At 41.8% G+C, this 26277-nt stretch overlaps 1 protein-coding gene across 1 annotated transcript in view; it reads right to left on the bottom strand.

The window, feature by feature from the left end:
- LOC139581229 (phospholipid-transporting ATPase ABCA1-like) overlaps positions 1-23440 on the bottom strand; it is a 47119-nt gene extending 23679 nt beyond the window's left edge. The window contains exons 1-6 of the mRNA XM_071410754.1: positions 23302-23440; positions 21118-21235; positions 19919-20012; positions 11208-11349; positions 10862-10980; positions 254-375 (exon numbers count right to left, since the gene is read on the bottom strand). Of these exons, the coding sequence (XP_071266855.1) occupies positions 254-375; positions 10862-10980; positions 11208-11349; positions 19919-20012; positions 21118-21183 (543 nt within the window). The 5' untranslated portion in view covers positions 21184-21235; positions 23302-23440. The remainder of the gene's footprint in view (positions 1-253; positions 376-10861; positions 10981-11207; positions 11350-19918; positions 20013-21117; positions 21236-23301) is intronic.
- Between the last annotated feature and the right edge of the window lie 2837 nt (positions 23441-26277).

Below are 26277 nucleotides of genomic sequence, written 5' to 3'. Positions count from 1 at the left end.
AGACATCTCTACCCTCTCTCTGCCCTCTCTCTAAAGGGTTATGTCCCTGAAATAAAGGGCCACAGACTTAATTAACTCACAGGTGCTCCATCAAAACTAACCCAGAAACGCTACTGACCTGTTCTATATCTGCTACTGGGAATGGGAGTGTTCAACAACTACTACATTGCTTCTAATAGTGTCCATGATCGACTGAACTGACCGTAGTAATAGGCCTATGCCTCATAGAACTTTAGGAGGGTGGCGTTTTTACCTTTTCCAAGTTCACGTTGGCCTCAATGATCTGGTGCACGGCGTGTTCCGAGAAGGAGGCGTTTCGCAGAAGGAAAGTGGACAGGGTCTCATTGTCGTGGAGGAAATCCTTCAGCTTGAATCCTGTGGGAAATAAACACAGCAACGTGTTCAAACTAGCTCTCTCCTACACCCTGACATTACTAGGAATGTGTGTGTGTGTGTGTGTGTGTGTGTGTGTGTGTGTGTGTGTGTGTGTGTGTGTGTGTGCTTGGATGGAATGATCTATTGTAGTAGGCCTATTTAGCAAGTTTTGGATGTTCCTTCTGCCAAATCATGCTATTTTCCTTAGTTGTGGCTACCGTATTAGCTTTCAACCTCATTCAAACTTTTGTTTTGCCCAATTGTCATGGAGCTGCATGTGATTGGTTGCTAGTTACTCAGGTGACCAACCCTACAAAACGATTGCCGGATTATTTGGATAAGCTTTCTTTTTGTATTTTAAAGTTCAAATTACAGGACAGTAAGTTATACCTCCTCAGACCACACACACACATCTAAACAAACAACTACGCTGTGGCTCCAGAGGCACAAACAAAAGCAGGTGAATACTTAACCCCCCTTCCCCATGAAGGTAGCTTCATGAATAGCTTTTCAGAGGCTGGAGAGGAGTTTCTCTATGCAAATACTGACAATAACACAGGACAATTCTGTACATGTCCAAAAACGGCCAACACTGAAGTAGACTGGGGTCCATGAGAGGTAAATAGCAATACACACATTTGCTGCCTGGTAACATCTTCTGATTGCTGTTGATAATTTCAATGAGGTGCCTTAAACATTTAATTAATTTAGCAGACGCTCTTATCCAGAACTACTTAAAATGTGTGCATTCAGCTAGGTGAGACAACAACATATCACAATCGTATCAAGTACATTTTCCCTCAACAATGGCATCCCTCAACAACATCAACACCAAACACCTTGCAGACTGTAGCCCATTGCCAGATTACATCAATTTCCATAACTCATTGTGTGTGAACTGAAATAATCAACCGTTGACAAAGACCTGTGGAGAATGAGGTGACACATCCACAGAAGGCTGCTGAGGGGAGGACGGTTCATAATAATGGCTGGATCTGAGCGAATGGCATCAAACACCTGGAAACCATGTGTTTGATGTATTTGATACCATTCTACTTATTCTGCTCCAGCCATTACCACGAGCCCATCCTCCCCAGTTAAGTTGCCACCAACCTCCTGTGCACACATCACACTTTCAACCACAGTGACGACATTCACACAAACAAACCGTCTGCAAATCGTCTGCTAACTCAAATCAAAGTTAATTTGTCATGTGGACAGGATACAACAGGTGTAAACAGTACAGTGAAATGCTTATTTGCAAGCTCGTCCTTAACTTAAAAAAAAGATATATATATTCCACCTTTATTTAACCAGGTAGGCCAGTTGAGAATAAGTTCTCATTTACAACTGCGACCTGGCCAAGATAAAGCAAAGCAGTGCGACAAAAACAACAACACAGAGTTACACCTAAACAGACATACAGTCAAAAAACACAATAGAAAAATCTATGTACAGTGTGTGCAAATGTAGAAGAGTAGGGAGGTAAAGGCAATAAATAGGCCATAGAGGCAAAATAATTACAATTTAGCAATAACACTGGAGTGATAGATGTGCAGATGATGATGTGCAAGTAGAGATACTGGGGTGCAAAAGACCAAGAGGATAAATAACAATATGGGGATGAGGTAGTTGGGTGTGCCATTTACAGATTGGCTGTGTAAAGGTACAGTGATCGGTAAGCTGCTCTGACAACTGATGCTTAAAGTTAGAGAGGGAGATATAAGACTCCAGCTTCACTGATTTTTGCAATTCGTTCCAGTTATTGGCAGCAGAGAACTGGAAGGAAAGGCGGCCAAAGGAAGTGTTGGCTTTGGGGATGACCAGTGAAATATACCTGCTGGAGAGCGTGCTACGGGTGGGTGTTGCTACGGTGACCAGTGAGCTGAGATAAGGCGGGGCTTTACCTAGCAAAGACTTATAGATGACCTGGAGCCAGTGGGTTTGGCGACAAATATGTAGTGAGGGCCAGCCAAAGAGAGCATACAGGTCGCAGTGGTGGGTAGTATATGGGGCTTTGGTGACAAAACGGATGGCACTGTGATAGACTACATTCAGTTTACTGAGTAGAGTGTTGGAGGCTATTTTGTAAATGACATCTCCGAAGTCAAGGATCGGTAGGATAGTCAGTTTTACGAGGGTATGTTTGGCAGCATGAGTGAAGGAGGCTTTGTTGCGAAATAAGATGCCGATTCTAGATTTAATTTTGGATTGGAGATGCTTAATGTGAGTCTGGAAGGAGAGTTTACAGTCTAACCATACACCTAGGTATTTGTAGTTGTCCATATATTCTAAGTCAGAACCGTCGTAGTGATGCTAGTCGGGCGGGTGCGGGCAGCAATCGGTTGAAGAGCATGCACTTAGTTTTACTAGCATTTAAATGCAGTATTCAATATTAAAGGTAAGAAAAACAGATAATCCAGAATATAATCTTAAAAAGAGCACAGATTCAATACTAGGTCAGATAAAATAAAAACACACGAGAACACCTGGTGTTTACGAGCAAAATTACATCTAAAAGACGGTTCTGAATAAAAGTTGAAAATACGTATTTTCCAGACGTTGAAATATATATATTTTTATAACTTTCAACGGCTGTACATCAATTCACTTGTATCTACATGTCAATTAAGAAAGAATTATATCACATTCAAACATTTTTATTCCAATTAAAAGAAAATGGAGCCAATTCAATATTACAGAGTGGAACACTGATTTTTGCCATCACACGTTAGCCTTTTCAAAAGCTTAAAACTTGCATTGATTATGTTTAAAGTTACAACCAACAGAACTCTTAACACTCTCAGTAACGGTTACAGAAAAGTTGTTCTTGCTTTGACTGTGATATGTGGTTGCTAGCTACCTTAGCTGAATGCATTGACTGTAAGTAGCTCTAGATAAGAGCGTCTGCTAAATTACCAAATGTAAATGTTAAAATGAACACTTGCAAAGCATGCTGGGTATTATTCTAATCAGCTCCACCCCAAACAAGACCAAATTTGGTCGGACTGGACTAAATCTGAACCAATCTGAAGGGATACTGCCCCCCCCTCTCCTTGGCTCCTTCCCTAAACTCCTGGGCCCTTTCTAAGAACAAACGCTGGAAGTGGGTTCTGATGGCAGTGGGGGGTCGGGGGAACAAAAGGCCAGGAGGTGGCAGATTCCTGAAACATTAACCCCCCTCCCTGGCTGGATGGACGTTTGAAGACAGACGAGGTGAGTGAGTGGGAGGTCAAATAAGGTCTTTGAAAATCTGGGGCCTTTTCAAAAGCTGACAGACTTGTTTAACTGTCTAAAACATGCACCCCTGTAAATAATTAGAAACAAATGTCAAAAGGAGTTACAAATGAGCAAAAGAAATATCCAACAAACCATGAAAAATGCTTTAGAATTTTGCGATGGGTCAATTGAATCAATGTTCCTCCACTGGTCACAGTCCACCCCCATCCCCCCATGACACCTTTCAGTTAATCTACTCTGACAAATCCTTCAGTCTATTGTATTGGGACATTCACAGGCTTTTGTGAATTCCTGTTGAATGCCTGTGAAAGCCTCTCTGGAGGTAAGCCATTGTAGCCAAGGGCTTGGTTTTTACAGGACTGTCTGACAAAACATTGGTGGCCCTAGGTCTAGTTCATGATCCTTACGGCGTCCGCATGCTTCCCAGCCGAAACAGTTCAGAAGAGTTCATGCATATATTATGATGACATTTTGCGATGTTTTCATTCGTTTTTGGACTTCGGTGAGGATTTTTTCAGCTGCTCGGGCACATGACACTTTTCTAGAGGCAAGCCAGTGTTCGAAGCCAAAGTCTACACCCCTTCGTCTGTGATTGGTCAACAGTAGGGATTCTTAAATAATGTCTTTGTTGTCCTTCAACGAGAGATGACTCGTTTTCATGCAAATTTTTTCATTGAGAAATACTGCACCAAACATCTTAGTTAGATGTAAAATTGCGTGACTAAGATCTCCTCGATGTGCAGAGGAACGAGGTAATTGAGGTAGATATGTACATATAAATATAAATAAAGTGACAGATGGTAAACAGTAGCAGCAGCGTACGTGATGAGTCAAAAAAGTTAGTGCAAAAAGGGTCAATGCATATAGTCTGGGTAGTTATTTGGTTAACTATTTAACTAACTATTTAGCAGTCTTATTGCTTGGGGGTAGAAGCTGTTCAGGGTCCTGTTGATTCCAGAATTGGTGCATCGGTACCACTTGCCGTTGCGACAGCAGAGAGAACAGTCTATGACTTGGGTGCCTGGAGTCTGTTTTTAGGGCCTTCCTCTGACAACGCCTGGTATAGAGGTCCTGGATGGCACGGAGCTTGGCCCCAGTGATGTACTGGGCCGTAAGTACTACCCTCTGTAGTGGTCGGATGCCAAGCAGTTGCTATACCAAGTGATGATGCAGCCTGTCAAGATGCTCTCAATGGTGCAGCTGTAGAACTTTTTGAGGATCTGAGGGCCCATGCCAAATCTTTTCAGCCTCCGGAGGGAGAAGAGGCGCTGTCGTGCCCTCTTCACGACTGTGTTGGTGTGTTTGGACCATGATAAATCCTTCGTGATGTGGACACAGAAGAACTTGAAGCTCTCGACCCGCTCCACTACAGCCCTGTTGATGTGAAAGGGGGCATTCTCGGCCCTCCTGTTCCTGTAGTCCACGTCTTCCTGACGTTGAGGGAGAGGTTGTTGTCCTGGCACCACACTGCCAGGTCTCTGACCTCCCAGTAGGCTGCCTCGTCATCATCAGTGATCAGGCCTACCGCTCGTGTCATTGGCAAACATAATGATGGTGTTGGAGTCGTGTGTGGCCACGCAGTCATGGGTGAACAGGGAGTACAGGAGGGGACTTAGCATGCCCCCGTATTGAGGGTCAGCATGGCGGATGTGTTGTTACCTACCCTCATCACCTGGTTAGGAAGTCCAGGATCCAGTTGCAGATCCTGGACATATGCTCGTTGAGTGCAGTCTTAATGCCAGCATCGGTTTGTGCTGCTAAATAGAAAGCTACAAAAAATATTGATGAAAATTGTATTGTTTACAGCTTATCATGAGGTATTCTAAGTCAGGTGAGCAGAACCTCGGGACTTCCTTTAATACTAGAGATTGCGCACCAGCTGTTATTAACAAAGAGACACATCACCACCCTTGAGCTTATCCAACGCTGCCGATGCATAGAAAACACAGCTAAAATATTATCCATGTTTCCGAAAACATAGGATATTAAAGTTCTTCAGGTCCTGTTGATAGGATAGTCTCGAACGGAGTTTGTTCTCCAGTGATTGTATATTTGCCATTAGAATTTAAAGTAGAGGCGGTTTATTTACTCGCTGCCGTAGTTTCATCTGGGTGCCCGCACGTCGGACACTGTACCACTTTCTTTTCCGAGTATTGGGGATCAGGACCTGATCCGGGGTGTGCAGTACGTCCTGCGCCGCTGACTCATTCAAGAAGAAACCTTCATCCAAATCGGGGTTAGTGGTCGCTGTTCTGATGTCCAGAAGCTCTTTTCAGTCATAGGAAATTTATGGCAGGAACATATTGTACAAGAAAAGTTAAGATCAGCGCAAAGAAACACACAAAATAGCCCGTAAAACGCCCCCTATACATTCTAGCGCCATTCTCGTAACACAATTGCAAAAGTCAATGTAAGATTATGCAAACCCAGGGCCTCCCGGGTGGCGCAGTGGTCTAGAGCACTGCATCGCAGTGCTATGCTGCGCCACCAGAGTCTGGGTTCGCGCCCAGGCTCTGTCGCAGCCGGCCGCGACCGGGAGGTCCGTGGGGCGACGCACAATTGGCTTAGCGTCGTCCGGGTTAGGGAGGGTTTGGCCGGTAGGGATATCCTTGTCTCATCGCGCTCCAGCGACTCCTGTGGCGGGCCGGGCGCAGTGCGCGCTAACCGAGGGGGCGGGTGCACGGTGTTTCCTCCGACACATTGGTGCGGCTGGCTTCCGGGTTGGAGGCGCGCTGTGTTAAGAAGCAGTGCGGCTAGGTTGGGTTGTGCTTCGGAGGACGCATGACTTTCGACCTTCGTCTCTCCCGAGCCCGTACGGGAGTTGTAGCGATGAGACAAGATAGTAATTACTAGCGATTGGATACCACGAACAATTGGGGAGAAAAGGGGATAAAATAAATAAAAAAAAAAAAAAAAAAAAAAAGATTATGCAAACCCACAAAAAACATTTATTTGAGTAATTGAGTTGGAGCTAAAAAAAATCTGTGAACTTTCAATAAATTCCCTGGTTTTCCCGAAATCCCGGTTGGAAGACTCCTAGAATCAGGAGAGAATAAGATGGAAATCTGGAATCCTCCAAACCGGGGAATTTATTGAACGTTCCCGGACTTTTTGAACCCTAGTTGGAGACAATCTTATCTACTCTTTTAGATAGATGGCTCCACTATAAATACATTTTACAGTATCAAATTGTATCTACTAAGACGTGGGTCCACAATGGGTCCAAAAATGTATACGTCTCTGCCAAAAACAAAAGACAGATAAAAGAAACAAACATGACAAGGAAGAATATCAGATTATTTTGGTCCATGTGAAAGCTTCGAGGGCTTTTAAGAGAAGAGCACTGTGCAGTCAACGCTCTGTTCACAAACTCAATGACACCCAGTAAAATCAAAAGAGCTTGAACTCAGCATGAGGGAAGCACACAATACCTGGCAGAACCTTTCAAAGAGTTCATTATGGTCAAGCAGAAGACTTGCTGACATTAAAGTTATTGTGGAATTTGCTATTATTGTGGTCCTTCAGATCTCTGATAACCTATTCAACTATCCTCCGTTCTAACATCTTTATCCCAGTTGGAAAATAAATGTTTACTGTAAGAAATACTAAATAGATTCTAATAATTTTACCCATTCTTTGCTTATATTAGGAAAATGTGGCAGGTTTTCATAAAGGATTGATTAACGGATATCATCAACGTGGATCATTAGGAGTATCTTGATCAGACCTGTGACTGTACTAAAGGGCATATCGTCAGTGCCCTGTGACCTCAGGAGCCAGAATGACCGAAATCAACCACCACTGGTGTTTTTGATTTATTTTGATAACATTTCTAAAAACCTGTTTTTGCTTTGTCACTATGGGGTATTATTTTAGAACAAGGCTGGAACGTAAAAAAATGTGGAAAAAGTGAAGGGGTCTGAATACTTTTCGAATGCACTGTGAACTCAGGAGCCAGAATGAACGTAATCAACCACCACTGGTGAAGGGATATTACGTCATCCCTGTTCATATTTACATTTAAGTCATTTAGCAGACGCTCTTATCCAGAGCGACTTACAAATTGGTGCATTCACCATTACACAATCAACATGGGTGTTACAGTAAGTAAAAATAAAGTAGGTGGTTTCGATTGATTCCACCTCTGCCCTCTCTCCCTCTGACATTGAATGCCAGAAAGGACTGAATATCTCTCCTCGCACAATAACCAACACCACTGCTCCCCTCAGGAGGAGACTGAGTTATAGGGTCTGTGTTTCTGCGCTCACTACAGGAAGTGAACAGAACAGTGCTTCAAGACAGTGCAAACGGAGGATAAAGCCAACATTTTTTTTGATCGTAGAACAATAGCTTTAACACATGAATCGAATGAGGGTGCATACAGTCATACTGGTTCACACAGTACCTAGCATGGAAACACAGCAACCTAATCCTACAAAAGGAAAGGGTGGGTGAAAGGAAGAGTATACCAGTAGATTAAGATGAAAAGGAGATGGATACAGTAGATCGGAGGACGGTTGGAATTAGGTCTGGGTTTGACTGCATCGGGAACGGAAAAGGGAGGGCAGATGTGTGTCTAGATGTCCTTGAGGTCCTTCTGGATGCCCCAGAGTGTGTCTGCGCTTTTCTTCAGCTGTCCCACCTCAGCGTCGGTCAGGGTCATATTGATCACGCTGCCCACTCCGTTGCTGTTCAGCACGCATGGCAGGAAATAATAAATGGCGGAGTAATAAACCGAGCCGCTATTGGGATGAGTCGCGATTAAAATACCCCCCACGGTCCTATCAAACTCTATTTGCCTCACCTACAAGACAGGTTTATCAATATCATGTTTAGACTAGTAAATAGGTCGGAGACTGAACCAGGAATTGGTTAGCAATATCTAATAAATTAATGGAAGTATGTTAAAACAGTTGGCCACTAGTCATTAGAGAGAGACCTAGCACATATTTCACCTCTATTGCCATCAGCAAAGGCTCAAATCAGATTTCACATCTGTTTGGCTCATTTGAATGTTTTAGTTGTTTGAGGCACCTACACTTATGCCTAATTACACCTCAGCAGAGATTTTTCTACCATTAGCCAAAGTGGATACACAGACACAGCAAATATATCATGCATTACAGTAGTACTGTATTTGCCTTGAGATTGAAGTCTCGTCTGTATGTTGTTATACTACTCCCGTGAAAGGCTTATCCTTTTATAAAGTCCATTACCCAAGCTAATGTAATATAAAGTCACATGGCTAAGAAGGCACAGTCCTATTGAGTATCTCACACTCTTTACAGGAATCTCACACTACTTACCCCGCATACAGCAAGTAAGGGAGTAGGGAAAATCTGTCCTATCATGAAAGACATATGAGAATACCTTCAAGCCATGTGCCCAAACATCAGCCCACCCCATGGCCTGCCACAACCTGCCAGTGGGGAGAGGCTCTGCCGGCTTTCATCCACCCACGGCCTCTCATATCACGCCACCACTGCCACTCTAAACACAAACTCATCTAAACGCTCATAACGGAATGTAATTATAGAAGAAATCTGTGAAATTTGTGTGAAATTGAAGTGGCATAATCGATCCATCCACAGTCATTCACAGGCACAGGAGGATCACCCAGAAGACAGGTTGGAGCAGGACAAAAGGGGATGGGATTCCCGCTGTGAGTCAGCACAGTGTAAGGGAATTAGTGTTAACCCTATTTTTTCTGCCCAGAAGTGGGCATAACTCTCGGGGGCCAGATCAACGGGGCGGAGAGTTCAGGGCACGGCAAACAGAAATGCACTACGTAGACCTGGAATGACTCTTGATTCAGCTTCACTACTGTCTATTCTAAGCAGTGAGTTTATGAATGTTCCCCTCAAATGAATTGGCCCCTGGTGTTTCTTGTGAATGTAGTAGTGTGTGTAGTCTCTAATAAGTTGGTTTCATTGACTTCTGAACTATTGCATTGACCCATGGCTTATATAGAGTCTCACAGTGGAGGTGTCATAATACCCATAAAACCTAGCGGTCAAACAGGGAAATGGTTCCAATCATTTTCCACCATTCACCATTCTTTCAACGATTTTAGAAACACTTAAAATAAGGGCAATGTTTCTTGTCGGCTTATCCTGGCGTGACGTTTTGGTAACCATGTAAATCTCACTCAGACATGGTGACTTTAATCAATATATTAGGCTGTATTTACTCTCCGATTCGAAAATACTAATTAGCATCAAAGTAGACATCCTCCAAAACTACAAATCCCTGCAAGCTTCTGCTTGTCATCTTCTTTGCTAACAAGCATTGTGTCAATTCTGTGTTCACAGAATTGTCCATTTAAAGAAATGTAGCCAATTTATGAATGACCTAATTGAACAAAAATATAAACACAACATGTAAAGTGTTGGTCCCATTTTTCTTGAGCTGAAATAAAAAATCCCAACAATTTTCCGTACACACAATAAGCTTATTTCTCCCAAATTTTGTGCACAAATTTGTCTACATCCCTATTAGTGAGCATTTCTCGCTTGCCAAGATAATCCATCCACCTGACAGGTGTGGCATATCAAGAAGCTGATTAAACAGCATGATCATTACACAGGTGCACCTTGTGCTCGGGACAATAAAAGCCCACTCTAAATTGTGCCATTTTGGCTCACAACACAATGCCACAGATGTCTCAAGTTTTGAGGGAGTGTGCAATTGGCGTGCTGACTGCAGGAATGTCCAACAGAGCTGTTGCCAGAGAATTGAATGTTAATTTCTCTACCATAAGCTGCCGCCAAAGTCATTTTAGAGAATTTGGCAGTATATCCAACCAGCCTCACAACCGCAGACCACGTGTAGCCATGCCAGTCCAGGACCTACACATCTGGTTTCTTCACCTGCGGGATCGTCTCAGGAGGGGTTTCCTCAGGAGTATTTCTGTCAGTAATAAAGCCCTTTTTGGGGAAAAAACTCATGCTGATTGGCTGGGCCTGGCTCCCTAGTGGGTGGACCTGGCTCCCAAGTGAGTTGGCCTACCCAGTCATGTGAAATCCATAGATTAGGGCCTAATACATCTATTTCAACTGACTGATTTCCTTCTATGAACTGTAACTTGGTAAAATCTTTGAAATTATTGCATGTTGCATTTATATTTTTGTTCAGTATATGTTTAGAAAACATTAGAAAATGAATGGTGGAGAAACGTTTGGAACCATTTCCCTGTTTTATGGGTATTATGACTCATACTGTGGCACTCTGTGGAGGTGCCTCTTACCTTCGGTGTTGGCCTGTAGGGTCTTCAGGGCCTGGATAAGGTCTTTAAAGCCGTCCAGATTCCGGTCATTCTGACTGTACAGCAGGATTTTCTTGGCATCCGAGAACAAACGAGAGATTCTACAGACATCCACAGTGAAACAGATTAACAGAGAATACAATTGAATTGGTTCAAATCAAGTTATAAATAGGATATTTTCAAGAAACATTTAAGAGACCATTTTCTTTATTTGAATGTTATTAATCTAATGAAACGAGCCAAGTACAAAATAAAGTGTATTAATATTTTCATATCTTATTAAAGGGAGACTATCCGATATAGAGCTGCAGCTTGGGGTGGGACTCACATGGACTCATTGAAGTTGCCCACGACCCCAGGGGACTCTCCAGGAGTGGGGTTGCGGAAGCAGGGGTTGTTGGCGTTGCAGATGATGCCTTGGATCCATGGCAGGGTGCCTGCCGAGGGCATGGCCTTGTTGGGGAAATGACCTGACGGAGACACGGGTAGGGATACTATCAGTAACATCACTGTCAGTTATGTAGTGGTGAAAAAAGTAATGCTTCCTATTTTTTTCAATGCAAAAGGTGGGTAAACTGTTGGGGAAAATAATTTACTCTACTACAACACTGGTCAATGTACAGTACATTCATAAGACACACAGAGAGAGGACGCGGGAGAGCAGTGGAAGAGATCCAGGAAGAAAGAGACAACTTGGTATATGTTGAAATGTAATAATGTTTACACCACATTCAACTACATCTATGAATGTAAAATAAGACTCAAGGTATTCTATTCCATGTTCATATTCAGTCTACTCACCCACTATCAACAGAGAGTGGACAGGAGAGAACACAGGGTAATCCAGCCACGTTTGAACTGATACTGAGACAATTAAAAGGCTTCTACATCAACCTGCTGGATCTACTTAGAGTGGTCTTTGAACATCACGTACAGAGCTCCAAAATGCTATTTTTGTCTAGGCAAAATGCAGGTACACCTGGATGAGCACAGATAGTTGATGTGTGTTCTCAGATTGCCTTATCGGGCCAGCAGCGGATGTGCTAGCATCAGCTAACCACGTCTTGTCCCATCCTAAGGGTTTCACTCGGCAGCTACAGACCGTATTGACGTGAGGGAGTGATTGCCTAAGCAAAATGTACGACCTTTGCCCCCCAAGGTGCCGTCTCTCCCTCCCCGAGAGGCAAGCAGTTATTTGTGTGATGGGTGAAAAAGGTAGGTGTGTTATCAGTAAACCTTAAGACTGCCAACTGTCCCACTGCAAAGGAAAGCAGAGATAAGATATAACCCTAAGTTGCCAAGTACTTAGCAGATTCAGGGTGGCCATCTTGCTTTTCAGAGTGATCGTCATCAACAGCCTACACAGTTTTATGACTTAATTAACTAGTGGGTGATAAATCTGAATCCTAAATGGCATTTAGCTGGACAGTTTTCAAACTATCACCACATTCAACATAAATGATTTTAAATATTCAAAAAGAGCATTGAGTATTTGGTGACTTATCGCTCTGTCATGTTACTTTAAATATATATATATTTTTTTTTGTTATGGTTTACATCCATACCCAAAAGCAATAGGTTAGCCAGGCCCTGTGCAAGGAAGAACATGTCTTTCCTATCTGGTGTCTGAGCAGTTAGAACATACACAGACCCACGTGATGTATGATTCAAAGAAAAGTATGCCTCTGCCTAGTGCCGAACCAAGACTTTAGGTGGAATTGAAAGCAATTTACCAGCTAATGCTTCTGTTTTCTGGCAGATGGAAAAAGCACAGGCTTCCGGGAATGAAAGAAATTGGATATTCTGTCGTAGACAAAGATTTCTCAGGAGATGTGTTCATCCCATTGATAAAAGTTATTAGTGGCTGTATAAATGCTTTGTCCACCACAACTATATCCTAAAGCACGTTTGTAGACTCTTACACGAAGTAGGATCAATAGGTCCACCAGTTTGACTTTGTTAAACACATAGCTGTAACACTTTATTTTGTGTCTCATAAAGAATGCAGAGTATCGAGTCCCATACTAATAAACATACGCTTCTTTAGCATAGGGGAGGTAGCAGGCCAATTTATTGATCCTGTTCTGTGAAGTCCCCCCAGAGATATAATGAACGGTAACCCAAGGTTTCTCTAGCATATTAGAACGTCTACTGGTTATCTCATTCTGGTGAAAAGATGCTTGGTTCAGCCAGTGCATGTCCATTACGTACATTTTCCCCATACCCGTGTCAAATAGTCTACCTAGGCCTTGCGACCTTCCTCAGCTTTCACATATAGAAAGCTGATAATGAGAATAAAGCGGCAATAAAGGTGTCAAACTCTGAACCCCCCTAAAACCACAAATATGTCCACTGCCATCATGAGCCACCTCATGAATAAACTGTCAAATAAAATAGAAAATGTCAAACATATATCTGTACCGTTTTGACTGATCAAATAGGCCCATTTGTCTTAAACAAATGATCAAACAGCCCTCCACCACTCTTTTGCATTCAGAACAGCCTCAATTCATCGGGGCATGGACTCTACAAGGTGTCGGGTGCCGGCCCATGTTGACTCCAATGCTTCCCACAGTTGTGTCAAGTTGGCTGGATGTCCTTTGGGTGGTGGACCATTCTTGATACACACGGGAAACGGTTGAGCATGAAAAACACAGCGCTTGGCACCTACTACTTTACCCCATTCAAAGGCACTTAAATCTTTTGTCTTGCCCTCCCCTTCATCTACATTGACTGAAGTAGATTTAACAAGTAACATCAATAAGGGATCATAGCTTTCACCTGGTCAGTCTATGTCATGGAAAGAGCAGGTGTTCATAATGTTTTGTACTCACAGTGTGTTTAAATATATATACACCGGGCTATTGCAGAGCCTGTCGTTTTGTGTACTTTTTCATAACGACAACTACATGTTTGATGTTGGACGACAGTAGAATGTTCATGATGTCGCTAAAACAATTGTCTATAGAAATGTTGCTAGACGGACAGTAAACCAGCCTTTAGGCTATATTGTCAATTAGTGCCTGTCATACAGTGTACGTGTTCCCCTGAATCAACAACTACCCTAAGTATGAATTACTACAGGGTTCCGGAAACAAACATTTTCCACCTGGTGTCACTAGTCCCTCTAGCTTTTACAGTTGTTGGCACTAGTCCATGATTTGATGATTTGGTCGGACCCAAATCACGAGTAATCATCTTATTAAGTCCTTCGTAGTGCTTTATTAAGAAGTAGACTACTGCGGTATTCAAGAGATAAGTTGTTTCATTCAACAAGTCCAAGCAGGAAGGCATGACTCAAGATATTTTGGATGTGCAACCTAATCCAGTGATTGACATGATTTTTGGGTTGACAATTAGATGTAATGTCCTAAAACAAACTTTGCAGTTTTAGGCTACTACCTATGAGACCTATAGGACTATGACCTCGCAATGGCCGGGGAGCATTTAGAGCACATGCCGCTCCATATTTCAAAGCCATATAAAATATCTTGGTTGTAAAATAATCGCTATTAAGAGGAATATTGAGAGTTGAGAAATAATTAGTGTACCTTCAGAAAGCCGCGACCCTCCTCTCTTTGACAGGGACAAAGGGATGAAGCTTTAAAGGTGTTAATTCCCCGCAATTGCATTTCTAAACATTATACAATCAGAACACATTTTTTCTCTCAAGCACACAGGGGGAGAGGAGAGGGGTTCGCTCATCACAGCAGCATACCCTAGCGAAACAGGCACAGGGGCAGGGTACACACTTTCATTACAGGAACCATGACGATAATGCACTTTACTTCACAACTCAATCGCTGGTTGAAAACTGTTTTCTGCCCCTCCCAAAAGATAGAATTTGTAGATAATTGGCACTCTTTCTGGGACTCACCCACAAACAGGACCAAGCCTGGCCTGCTGAGGAGTGACGGACTCCATCCTAGCTGGAGGGGTGCTCTCATCTTATCTACCAACATAGACAGGGCTCTAACTTCTCTAGCTCCACAATGAAATAGGGTGCAGGCCAGGCAGCAGGCTGTTAGCCAGCCTGCCAGCTTAGTGGAGTCTGCCACTAGCACAGTCAGTCTAGTCAGCTCAGCTATCCCCATTGAGACCGTGTCTGTGCCTCGACCTAGGTTGGGCAAAACTAAACATGGCGGTGTTCGCCTTAGCAATCTCACTAGGATAAAGACCTCCTCCATTCCTGCCATTATTGAAAGAGGTTGTGATACCTCACATCTCAAAATAGGGCTACTTAATGTTAGATCCCTCACTTCAAAGGCAGTTATAGTCAATGAACTAATCACTGATCATAATCTTGATGTGATTGGCCTGACTGAAACAAGGCTTAAGCCTGATGAATTTACTGTGTTAAATGAGGCCTCACCTCCTGGTTACACTAGTGAAAATATCCCCCGTGCATCCCGCAAAGGCGGAGGTGTTGCTAACATTTACGATAGCAAATTTCAATTTACAAAAAAAAAAATGGCGTTTTCGTCTTTTGAGCTTCTAGTCATGAAATCTATGCAGCCTACTCAATCACTTTTTATAGCTACTGTTTACAGGCCTCCTGGGCCATATACAGCGTTCCTCACTGAGTTCCCTGAATTCCTATCGGACCTTGTAGTCATAGCAGATAATATTCAAATTTTTTGGTGATTTTAATATTCACATGGAAAAGTCCACAGACCCACTCCAAAAGGCTTTCGGGGGCCATCATCGACTCAGCGGGTTTTGTCCAACATGTCTCTGGACCTACTCACTGCCACAGTCATACTCTGGACCTAGTTTTGTCCCATGGAATAAATGTTGTAGATCTTAATGTTTTTCCTCATAATCCTGGACTATCGGACCACCATTTTATTACGTTTGCAATCGCAACAAATAATCTGCTCAGACCCCTACCAAGGAGCATCAAAAGTCGTGCTATAAATTCTCAGACAACACAAATATTCCTTGATGCCCTTACAGACTCCTTCTGCCTACCCAAGGACGTCAGAGGACAAAAATCAGTTAACCACCTAACTGAGGAACTCAATTTAACCTTGCGCAATACCCTAGATGCAGTTGCACCCCTAAAAACTAAAAACATTTGTCGTAAGAAACTAGCTCCCTGGTATACAGAAAATACCCGAGCTCTGAAGCAAGCTTCCAGAAAATTGGAACGGAAATGGCGCCACACCAAACTAAAAGTCTTCCGACTAGCTTGGAAAGACAGTACCGTGCAGTATCGAAGAGCCCTCACTGCTGCTCGATCATCCTCTTTTTCCAACTTAATTGAGGAAAATAAGAACAATCCAAAATGTATTTTTGATACTGTCGCAAAGCTAACTAAAAAGCAGCATTCCCCAAGTGAGGATGGCTTTCACTTCAGCAGTAATAAATTCATGAACTTCTTTGAGGAAAAGATCATGATCATTAGAAAGCAAATTATGGACTCCTCTTTGAGTCTGCGTATTCCTCCAAAGCTCAGCTGTCCTGAGTCTGCACAACTCTGCCAGGACCTAGGATCAAGAGAGACACTTAAGTGTTTTAGTACTATATCTCTTGACACAATGATGAAAATGATCATGGCCTCTAAACCTTCAAGCTGCATACTGGACCCTATTCCAACTAAACTACTGAAAGAGCTGCTTCATGTGCTTGGCCCTCCTATGTTGAACATAATAAACGGCTCTCTATCCACCGGATGTGTACCAAACTCACTAAAAGTGGCAGTAATAAAGCCTCTATTGAAAAAGCCAAACCGTGACCCAAAAAATATAAAAAACTATCGGCCTATATCGAATCTTCCATTCCTCTCAAACATTTTAGAAAAAGCTGTTGCGCAGCAACTCACTGCCTTCCTGAAGACAAACAATGTATACGAAATGTTTCAGTCTGGTTTTAGACCCCATCATAGCACTGAGACTGCACTTGTGAAGGTGGTAAATGACCTTTTAATGGCGTCAGACCGAGGCTCTGCATCTGTCCTCGTGCTACTAGACCTTAGTGATACCATCGATCACCACATTCTTTTGGAGAGATTGGAAACCCAAATTGGTCCACACGGACAAGTTCTGGCCTGGTTTAGATCTTATCTGTCGGAAAGATATCAGTTTGTCTCTGTGAATGGTTTGTCCTCTGACAAATCAACTGTACATTTCGGTGTTCCTCAAGGTTCCGTTTTAGGACCACTATTTTCACTATATATTTGACCTCTTGGGAATGTCATTCGAAACCATAATGTTAACTTTCACTGCTATGCGGATGACACACAGCTGTACATTTCAATGAAACATGGTGAAGCCCAAAAATTGCCATTGCTAGAAGCCTGTGTTTCAAACATAAGGAAGTGGAAGGCTGAAAACTTTATACTTTTAAACTCGGACAAAACAGAGATGCATGTTCTAGGTCCCAAGAAACAAAGAGATCTTCTGTTAAATCTGACAATTAATCTTGATGGTTGTAAAGTCGTCTCAAATAAAACTGTGAAGGACCTCGGCGTTACTCTGGACCCTGATCTCTCTTTTGACGAACATATCAAGACTGTTTCAAGGACAGCTTTTTTCCATCTACGCAACATTGCAAAAATCTGAAACTTTCTGTCCAAAAATGATGCAGAAAAATGTATCCATGCTTTTGTCACTTCTAGATTAGACTACTGCAATGCTCTACTTTCCGGCTACCCGGATAAAGCACTAAATAAACTAAAGTTAGTGCTAAACACAGCTGCTAGAATCTTGACTATAACCAAAAAATTGTATCATATTACTCCAGTGCTAGCCTCTCTACACTGGCTTCCTGTTAAGGCAAGGGCTGATTTCAAGGTTTTACTGCTAACCTACAAAGCATTACATGGGCTTGCTACCTACCCATCTTTCCGATTTGGTCCTGCCGTACATACCTACACGTACGTTAGGGTCACAAGACGCAGGCCTGCTAATTGTCCCTAGAATTTCTAAGCAAACAGCTGGAGGCAGGGCTTTCTCCTATAGAGATCCATTTTTATGGAATGGTCTGCCTATCCATGTGAGAGACGCAGACTCGGTCTCGACCTTTGTCTTTATTGAAGATTCATATCTTCAGTAGGTCCTATGATTGAGTGTAGTCTGGCACAGGGGTGTGAAGGTGAACGGAAATGCACTGAAGCGACGAACCGCCCTTGCTGTCTCTGCCTGGCCAGTTCCCCTCTCTGCCTCTAACCCTATTACGGGGGCTGAGTCACTGGCTTGCTGGTGCTCTTCCATGCCGTCCCTAGGAGGGGTGCATCACTTGAGTGGGTTGAGTCACTGACGTGATCTTCCTGTCTGGGTTGGCGCCCCCCCTTGGGTTGTGCCGTGGCGGAGATCTTTGTGGGCTATACTCGGCCTTGTCTCAGGATGGTAAGTTGGTGGTTGAAGATATCCCTCTAGTGGTGTGGGGGCTGTGCCTTGGAAAAGTGGGTGGGGTTATATCCTTCCTGTTTGGCCCTGTCCTGGGGTATCATCGGATGGGGCCACAGTGTCTCCTGACCCCTCCTGTCTCAGCCTCCAGTATTTATGCTGCAGTAGTTTATGTGTCGGGGGGCTAGGGTCAGTTTGTTATATCTGGAGTACTTCTCCTGTCTTATCCGGTGTCCTGTGTGAATTTAAGTATGCTCTCTCTAATTCTCTCTTTCTCTCTTTCTTTCTCTCTCTCGGAGGACCTAGGACCATGCCTCAGGACGACCTGACATGATGACTCCTTGCTGTCCCCAGTCCACCTGGCCGTGCTGCTGCTCCAGTTTCAACTGTTCTGCCTGTGGCTATGGAACCCTGACCTGTTCACCAGACGTGCTACCTGTCCCAGACCTGCTGTTTTCAACTGTCTAGAGACCGCAGGAGCGTTAGAGATACTCTTAATGATCGGCTATGAAAAGCCAACTGACATTTACTCCTGAGGTGCTGACTTGCTGCATCCTCGACAACTACTGTGATTATTATTATTTGACCATGCTGGTAATTTATGAACATTTGAACATCTTGGCCATGTTCTGTTATAATCTCCACCCGGCACAGCCAAAAGAGGACTGGCCACCCCTCATAGCCTGGTTCCTCTCTAGGTTTCTTCCTAGGTTTTGGCCTTTCTAGGGAGTTTTTCCTAGCCACCATGCTTCTACACCTGCATTGCTTGCTGTTTGGGGTTTTAGGCTGGGGTTCTGTACAGCACTTTGAGATATCAGCTGATGTACGAAGGGCTATATAAATATATTTGATTTGATTTGATTTACTGTTTGACCCAATTTTGAGCCGCCCAAAAAATAGGAACATTTTGAGTGAGAATGTGCTCTTTCTATATCTATAGGCACACTTTCCGTTTTTTACTATCATTGATCTTGGCTGATGACGGAGTCGGAGCAGGACTCTTTGCTGATTCCGGATTTGACTTTGAATATAAGTTTGCGTGACCTCAGCTCAGAAAGTCTGGCCAGTCCATCTTGGTAGGGGGGGCCGGCCGTTGCCCACTGAACAGCCAAAAGCTCATTATAGATAAGTATACAAGAGAAATTGCGCAAAAATCTTTAAAAACAATCTTAGCAGGCCCATGTGCCGCCAGCCATGTCACCTTCTATTATTGTGTTTGTAACAAAAAAAATCTTCAGCCCATCTGGCATTTGCTAAGAGGCCAATCCGCCCCTGGTTGTATGCCCAGTAGGCAGAAATCATATAAGGCTTTAGATAAAAACCCAGTCATAAAACATCCACACCTGATAAAGGACTCACAATAAAAATCAACACGGTTAGGCTGCTGTTGGTATGTGAAAAATTCTGTATTTCATTTTTTTGCCTGAGTGTGTTTACTCGAGTGGCCATCATAAATGCCTGCACATGGCATTGTGGCATGTCAGTGCATGATATTGCTAGCTTGTATACTGTAGCATCTTTGGCCTGTACAGTGTACAATTATTAAAAGGCAACAGAATTCATCCCCAGATTTCAAATTCAAATGTCTCTGTGGCCAAAACAGCAGGAGGCGTTAACCAACCAGTTGAGTGTCTTGTGAAGAAGTGTGTGCTTAAACAATGAAAAGGACAGGGAGGTGCATCATACTTACACTCATGTTGTTCGTACGGAGGGTAGTTCAGTCTCACTGATATCAAAATGAAGAAGATCAACAGGGGCCATACTATCTCAATCAGCAGTTGGATCTAGAGAGAAAACACAAACAAGAGAAGAAAGCCAGTCAGCATTTTCATTAAGGAGCATGGCCTATGGAAACCATTACTCCTCCCCCTCCTCCCCTCTTTATTAACGTAGGCCTAGCTTGTCTGCTAATAGTCTGGAGCTCTTAAAAGCTGGCATTCAAAATGGCTCCCTCACTACAACATATAATATGTCTGCATCAACGCCATACGCAGGCAGGATGTAGCTCTCTTAAGATGGCTTTTATTAGAAACTCATTCATAATAGATGCAAAGCTATCAATGCAACCAACCCTGACTTCAAAATAGCCAATGCTACACATCCACATCCAGCAACAGTGAAGTCAGCTCTGTTTAAGGGTTATCAGGTGTATGCTGATTGAATTAGGAGACAGAGAGAGATGCTACTCCAGCACATGTAAAGCCATCTAGAGGCAGGATTCTAAGACATGTGGGAAGACTAGTACAGACAAGCTGTAGTAGCAATTAAAGCTGAAGTTGCTAAGTTAAAGCGCTGTCCCTGTGGCAGGGTTGGGGAGTTGTGAATTACTTTTTTTTCTTTTTTCTTTATCTATACAGGTTTTTCTCAATGAGATAAAATCACTTTTTTCGAGAGATTCCTGGTCTAACAGCAGCAGGGGGAACAAAGTTTCAGACAAAAAAACTTACATGCACTAACACAACATGAACAAAACTATAGACACACATACAGTACAACCATTACATATTACGTAAAGAAACACACATGCAACGTAACTGGTAATTAAACTTAATTTTGCAGTAAAATGTGTGAAGTAAGCAATCATTTCCTTTCTTTTTCGGAATCAGACCAGCCTTAAGGCAAACGCATGCTTCCCAACCGAAACAGTTCGGAACTGTAGACCGGGTATATTCTTCTTAATATATGACAATAATACAGTAATAATACAGTCATTCCAACATGTTTTGAATATACTGTAAACATTATAACAAGAAGAACATAATTATACATTCTATTTCACTAACGTATTCATTTAAGTTTCCAATCAAACAAAGCCACGGGAAAAAGTCCCAATTCCTTACCAAGGACTTCTACACTTCACACAATCTGATATAAAGATGGACTGCTTACCGTTTGCCTTCTTCTGTAGGTAAAGTTCTTCCACAACAGCAAGCCCAGCTGAGTTGTGATGGACATCTCTACTCTGGACCTCTTACGCGCAAGCTTCCCTTGGCTCTAGCTCGCTCAACTGAAATGACACACAGGCAGTGGTGACGTGGGGTAAAAAGACACCAGCAAGTCCAGCCAGCCAGCACACAGCTCAAAGGTACAAGGTCAAGGGTCACTTGTCTATCTGGAGCTGACTAGATCACATCTCTCCAATATGTCCTCCTCATATGGGAACTTCTTCTACAACGTGTTCCCAGGCAGACTGAGAGTGAGGAGGGGTGGCGGGGATGTTCATACATGCAAATATTTACAGGCTTTTAATGCTTCCGTCAGTGCACCAAGTCCACTGTGTGGTTCTTTGATCACTGATGGTCCCTAAACAGCACAGGATTGTTTTTGAATGTGATTTAAATAGTCATTTAGCATATGCACTTGGGGCACTACATTTGAAGTTGTTAAACGAGATCCCAATCCCAAATGTTTTAAATTTTAAGTCCATGATTTAATCATTTCATCAACAGATTTAATTACGTGATGTCTTTGATAAAAAATCAAAAAGGTTTTGGGGCTATCACTATCCTGGGTTCCAATGCTCTACCAACATGCATGACAAGGTTATAGATGCTTTGTGAAGCCTCAATTTAATATAATTTATAAAGCCTTTATTAAGCGGTGCTTATTATAAAGCACAGGTTTATGTCACATTTGACATTGGTGATTATGTCACACAGTTATGAACCCTTTATAGAGCATGACATACGGTTATAGATCATTTGTGACTCATTTATGTGGTGCTTATGAAGGCTTTATGAAGACTTTATGAAGTTATTCTTGTTAGGCCTACGACTTATCTCTTAATGTATGACACCTGAAACCCCACCTCTTTAAGGAATACCTAGGATAGGATAAAGTAATCCTTCTAACCCCCCCCCCCCCCCCTTAAAAGAGTTAGATGCACTATTGTAAAGTGGTTGTTCCACTGGATATCATAAGGTGAATGCACCAATTTGTAAGTCGCTCTGGATAAGAGCGTCTGCTAAATGACTTAAATGTAAATGTATCATAATAACTGTATGTTATCATGTACCGGGCACTATGCACATGCAACAATCTGACAAATTCAAGCTTTAATGGTGGTACTTGTATGAGATCCCATTAACAAAATATATATCAAAACAACCCTCCTCTTTGCATTGGTGTGTTCTAGCGTAAAGTCCCTTCATTGTCTCATAAAGAAATGACTGAAAACAGTTATTATTATTTTTATCTAGGTAACGTTAGCGTAATCAGTTCATGAACCCAATAAATGGGACATGGGTATAAGTGGATGAGTAGGCTACAACCAGCGCCTCTAGCAGTCTTTCAACGAACAGTCGGTGTACAGTTTAATTATCTCCCTGTATTTTGTCCTCACACAAGAGCCAGGTGGACTGCGCAGGTAATTTGTCATATTACAATATATTTGACAATATAAATTACAACAAAATAAATTCTCACAAATGATTAACGGACTTATTAATACCATGTTATTTTGCGGGGCTTCGCGTGACGTGTAGCCTACAACATCCCATAATGTACATTGGAACAAAGTAACTAAAACTTGTTTCTAACTTGATTATTACCGTGTTTGGTGGCGATATGTTGCTTCGTAACGTGCGCAGAGATAACTCAACAAAGAATGTCATAAAATATGGGATAGTGTTGATGTAATAGGTCTACTTCTGTCTAACACTATGTATGGGTTTACTGAGAATATTCGTGACTTGCGGTGTTCTCGGGTTTCCTTTCAGAGAAAAATCTAATCTTTTGTATAACTAAAATAAACCTGCATAAGATTGAATGTAGCCTATCATCAGGTATTTTTCACATAATGAGTTATCAATTTTACATGACAATAAAAAACGTGGGGTGCAAATGTGCCCGAGGACTAGGATACAGCCTTGTTCATGTTTTCTAATGAAGTAGCCTACAATAAAAAGCTACGACAAACACCTTTTTGCTATAAAACAAAAAGTCTATAATTTATGTTGACAATACAAATATCAGAAGTTTCATATTTTTCCTTAGTAGATAGTTCTACCATTGAAATAAGAGAAAAAAAACTAATTAGAGACAATGAATGAGTGGAAAATGGAAATAGCCTACCTTTTTCCAAAAGCACGAAATCAGACCCCTTTCAGGGAATTAATTGTGGTTCCTCCCAAGCTAAATAACACTTTTTGTCTCGGCTTGTTATCCAGGCATTTGTGATCTGTACACAGAGGAGGAGAAGCGTTTGAATCTAGACCAGCTTTTATATGGAGTGAACTTTTGCTACATCCGCTTGTAGAACTGATACTCTCGGTCATGGATATGTTCTGTGATTAAACCCCCCTCTAGTGGAGCACGTGTAGACTCAAAACAGCTCTTGAAGTGCCTACTCGCACTCCCCGACCTCCTAAAACATCTGGAACTGATGATCACAATTAGGAGAATCTAAATAAATACCATAGGCCATAAATAACATAGGCTGTACATGTATTGAACGTAGTAGGCTCCATAGTAAAAAAAATCCACACAGAATGTAATACGAACAATCACAACTTTGAATCCATGTTTACATTAAACCTCAAACATTACAGTCAACACATAATATGGTCGTGTTTAAATGTTAAATGTTTCTCCTGATTTCTTCCAATCATTTCCAGGTTGCATGTACTTGTAGCAATAGGCCAATGATTAATCATATCGATCACTTCAGAAACAACAATCAGTTCAGCTGAGGGGGTGTGTTCTTTGTAAAAGACTGAAAACAGATTGCCAAAGGCAAAACACCCAGTACAGTGTCATTGAAAGGACAGATTAGAAGAGACAACCAGACCTGGGTTCAAATACATGTGTATTTGAGTATTTGTTATTGAAATACTTTATTTTCTGTGTATTTGAGTATTTTCAAATACACAGCCGAAAACAAGTACTTTTATTTGAGTATTTGAATAGTTATTTGCAAAAAAGTCGACCAAATTGTATTTTCTACATTTTCAAATACTTATTTCAAATCTTATTTTCCAATACATGGGTTAAAATATTTTAGTATTTTCTACATTTTCAAATAAAGATTATCTGAATGGTTGATTTGAAATGTATTGAAAAGTAGTTGAAATTCCTGAAATAGTATTTGAACCCAGGTCTGGTGAAAACAGTCATTTGCTCTCCAAAAATGGCATAGCCTCTCACCTCTAAATTGGATTAGTTAAAATAAATATTTTAATAGATGGAAATCATTAGGCCCATGAAATAGTAAAATAATTGCATCATGGGTAATGCAGAGAGTCATGAAACCAATCTTAGTAGATTTAACTTACCAATATTGATCATTCGATATGTGTGAAATGCTTGATAATGTATGTCATATCAACAGAGAAGTATATTTTCTGTGTGATTTTAGTATTGACTGGCTCTTTCATCAAGCTGCCCACTCAAGAAACAACTTCAAACTGTAACCAGTGCCTGCAACCTGGTTCAGGTTGTCAGTCAACCTACCAGGGTATTTACAAACAGTACAGGAATGAAATCATCAACATGTATTGATCACATCTTTACTAATGCTGCAGAAATTTGCTTCAAAGCAGTATCCAAATCCATAGGATGTAGTGATCACAATATAGTAGCCATATCTAGGAAAAACAAAGATCCAAAGGCTGGGCCTAATATAGTGAATAAGAGGTCATACAATACGTTTTGTAGTGATTCATATGTTGATGATGTAAAGAATATTTGCTGGTCTGTGGTGTGTAATGAGGAGCAACCAGATGCTGCACTTGACACATTTATAAAATTGCTTATTCTAGTTACTAATAAGCACGCACCCATTAAGAAAAGGACTGTTAAATCCCCTTGGGTGAAAAATTGTATGGTTGAGAGGAATGAGGCAAAACGTATGGCAAATAAGTCTGGCAGCACAACTGATTGGCAAACTACTGCCAATTAAGAAATCATGTGACTAAGCTAAATACAAAAATAAAATACAAATAAACTATACTATGACACAAAGATAAATGATAACAATGAACGATAGTAAAAAAACTTTGGAGCACCTTAAATGACATTTTGGGGGAAAAAGCCAACTCGGCTCCATCATTCAGTGAATCAGATGGCTCATTCATTACAAAACCCACTGATATTGCCAACTACTTCAATTACTTTTTCATTGGCAAGATAAGAAAACTTAGGGATGACACTACACATCCAAGTATATCTAACCAAATTATGAAAGACAAGAATTATAATTTTGAATTACGTAAAGTCAGCGTGGAAGAGGTGAACAAATTATTGTTGTCTATCAACAATGACAAGCCACCGGGTCTGACAATCTGGATGGAAAAGTACTGAGGATAATAGCAGACAATATTGCCACACCTATTTGCCACATGTTCAATTGAAGCCTACTAGAAAGTGTGTGCCCTCAGGCCTGGAGGGAAGCTAAAGTCATTCTGTTACCTAAGAATAGTAAAGGAAACTTTACTGGCTCAAATAGCCAACCAATCAGCCTGTTACCAACCCTTAGTAAACTTCTGGAAAAAAATTGTGTTTGACCAGATACAATGCTATTTCACAGTAAACAAATTGACAACAGACTTTCAGCACACTTATAGGGAAGGACACTCAACAAGCACAACACTTATACAAATGACTGATGATTGGCTGAGAGAAATTGATGATAAAATGATTGTGGGAGCTGTATTGTTTGACTTTAGTGCAGCTTTTGACATTATCGATCACTATACACGTCAGCTACTACAGCGACTGAAATGACTGCAACACTTAACAAAGAGCTGCAGTTATTTTCGGAATGGTTAGCAAGTAATAAGTTAGTCCTAAATATTTCCACAACTAAAAGCATTGTATTTGGGACAAATCTTTCACTAAACCCTAAACCTCAATTAAGTCTCGTAATGAATAATGTGGAAATTGAGAAAGTTGAGGTGACTAAACTGCTTGGAGTAACCCTGGATTGTAAACTGTCATGGTCAAAACATATTGATGCAACAGTAGCTAAGATGGGGAGAAGTCTATCCATAATAAAGCGCTGCTCTGCCTTCTTAACAACACTATCAACAAGGCAGGTCCTACAGGCCCTGG

Source organism: Salvelinus alpinus, chromosome 7 (genome assembly GCF_045679555.1).
Source record: "Salvelinus alpinus chromosome 7, SLU_Salpinus.1, whole genome shotgun sequence".
NCBI classification, from domain to species: domain Eukaryota; kingdom Metazoa; phylum Chordata; class Actinopteri; order Salmoniformes; family Salmonidae; genus Salvelinus; species Salvelinus alpinus.
This window is presented reverse-complemented; position numbering and strand designations above follow the sequence as displayed.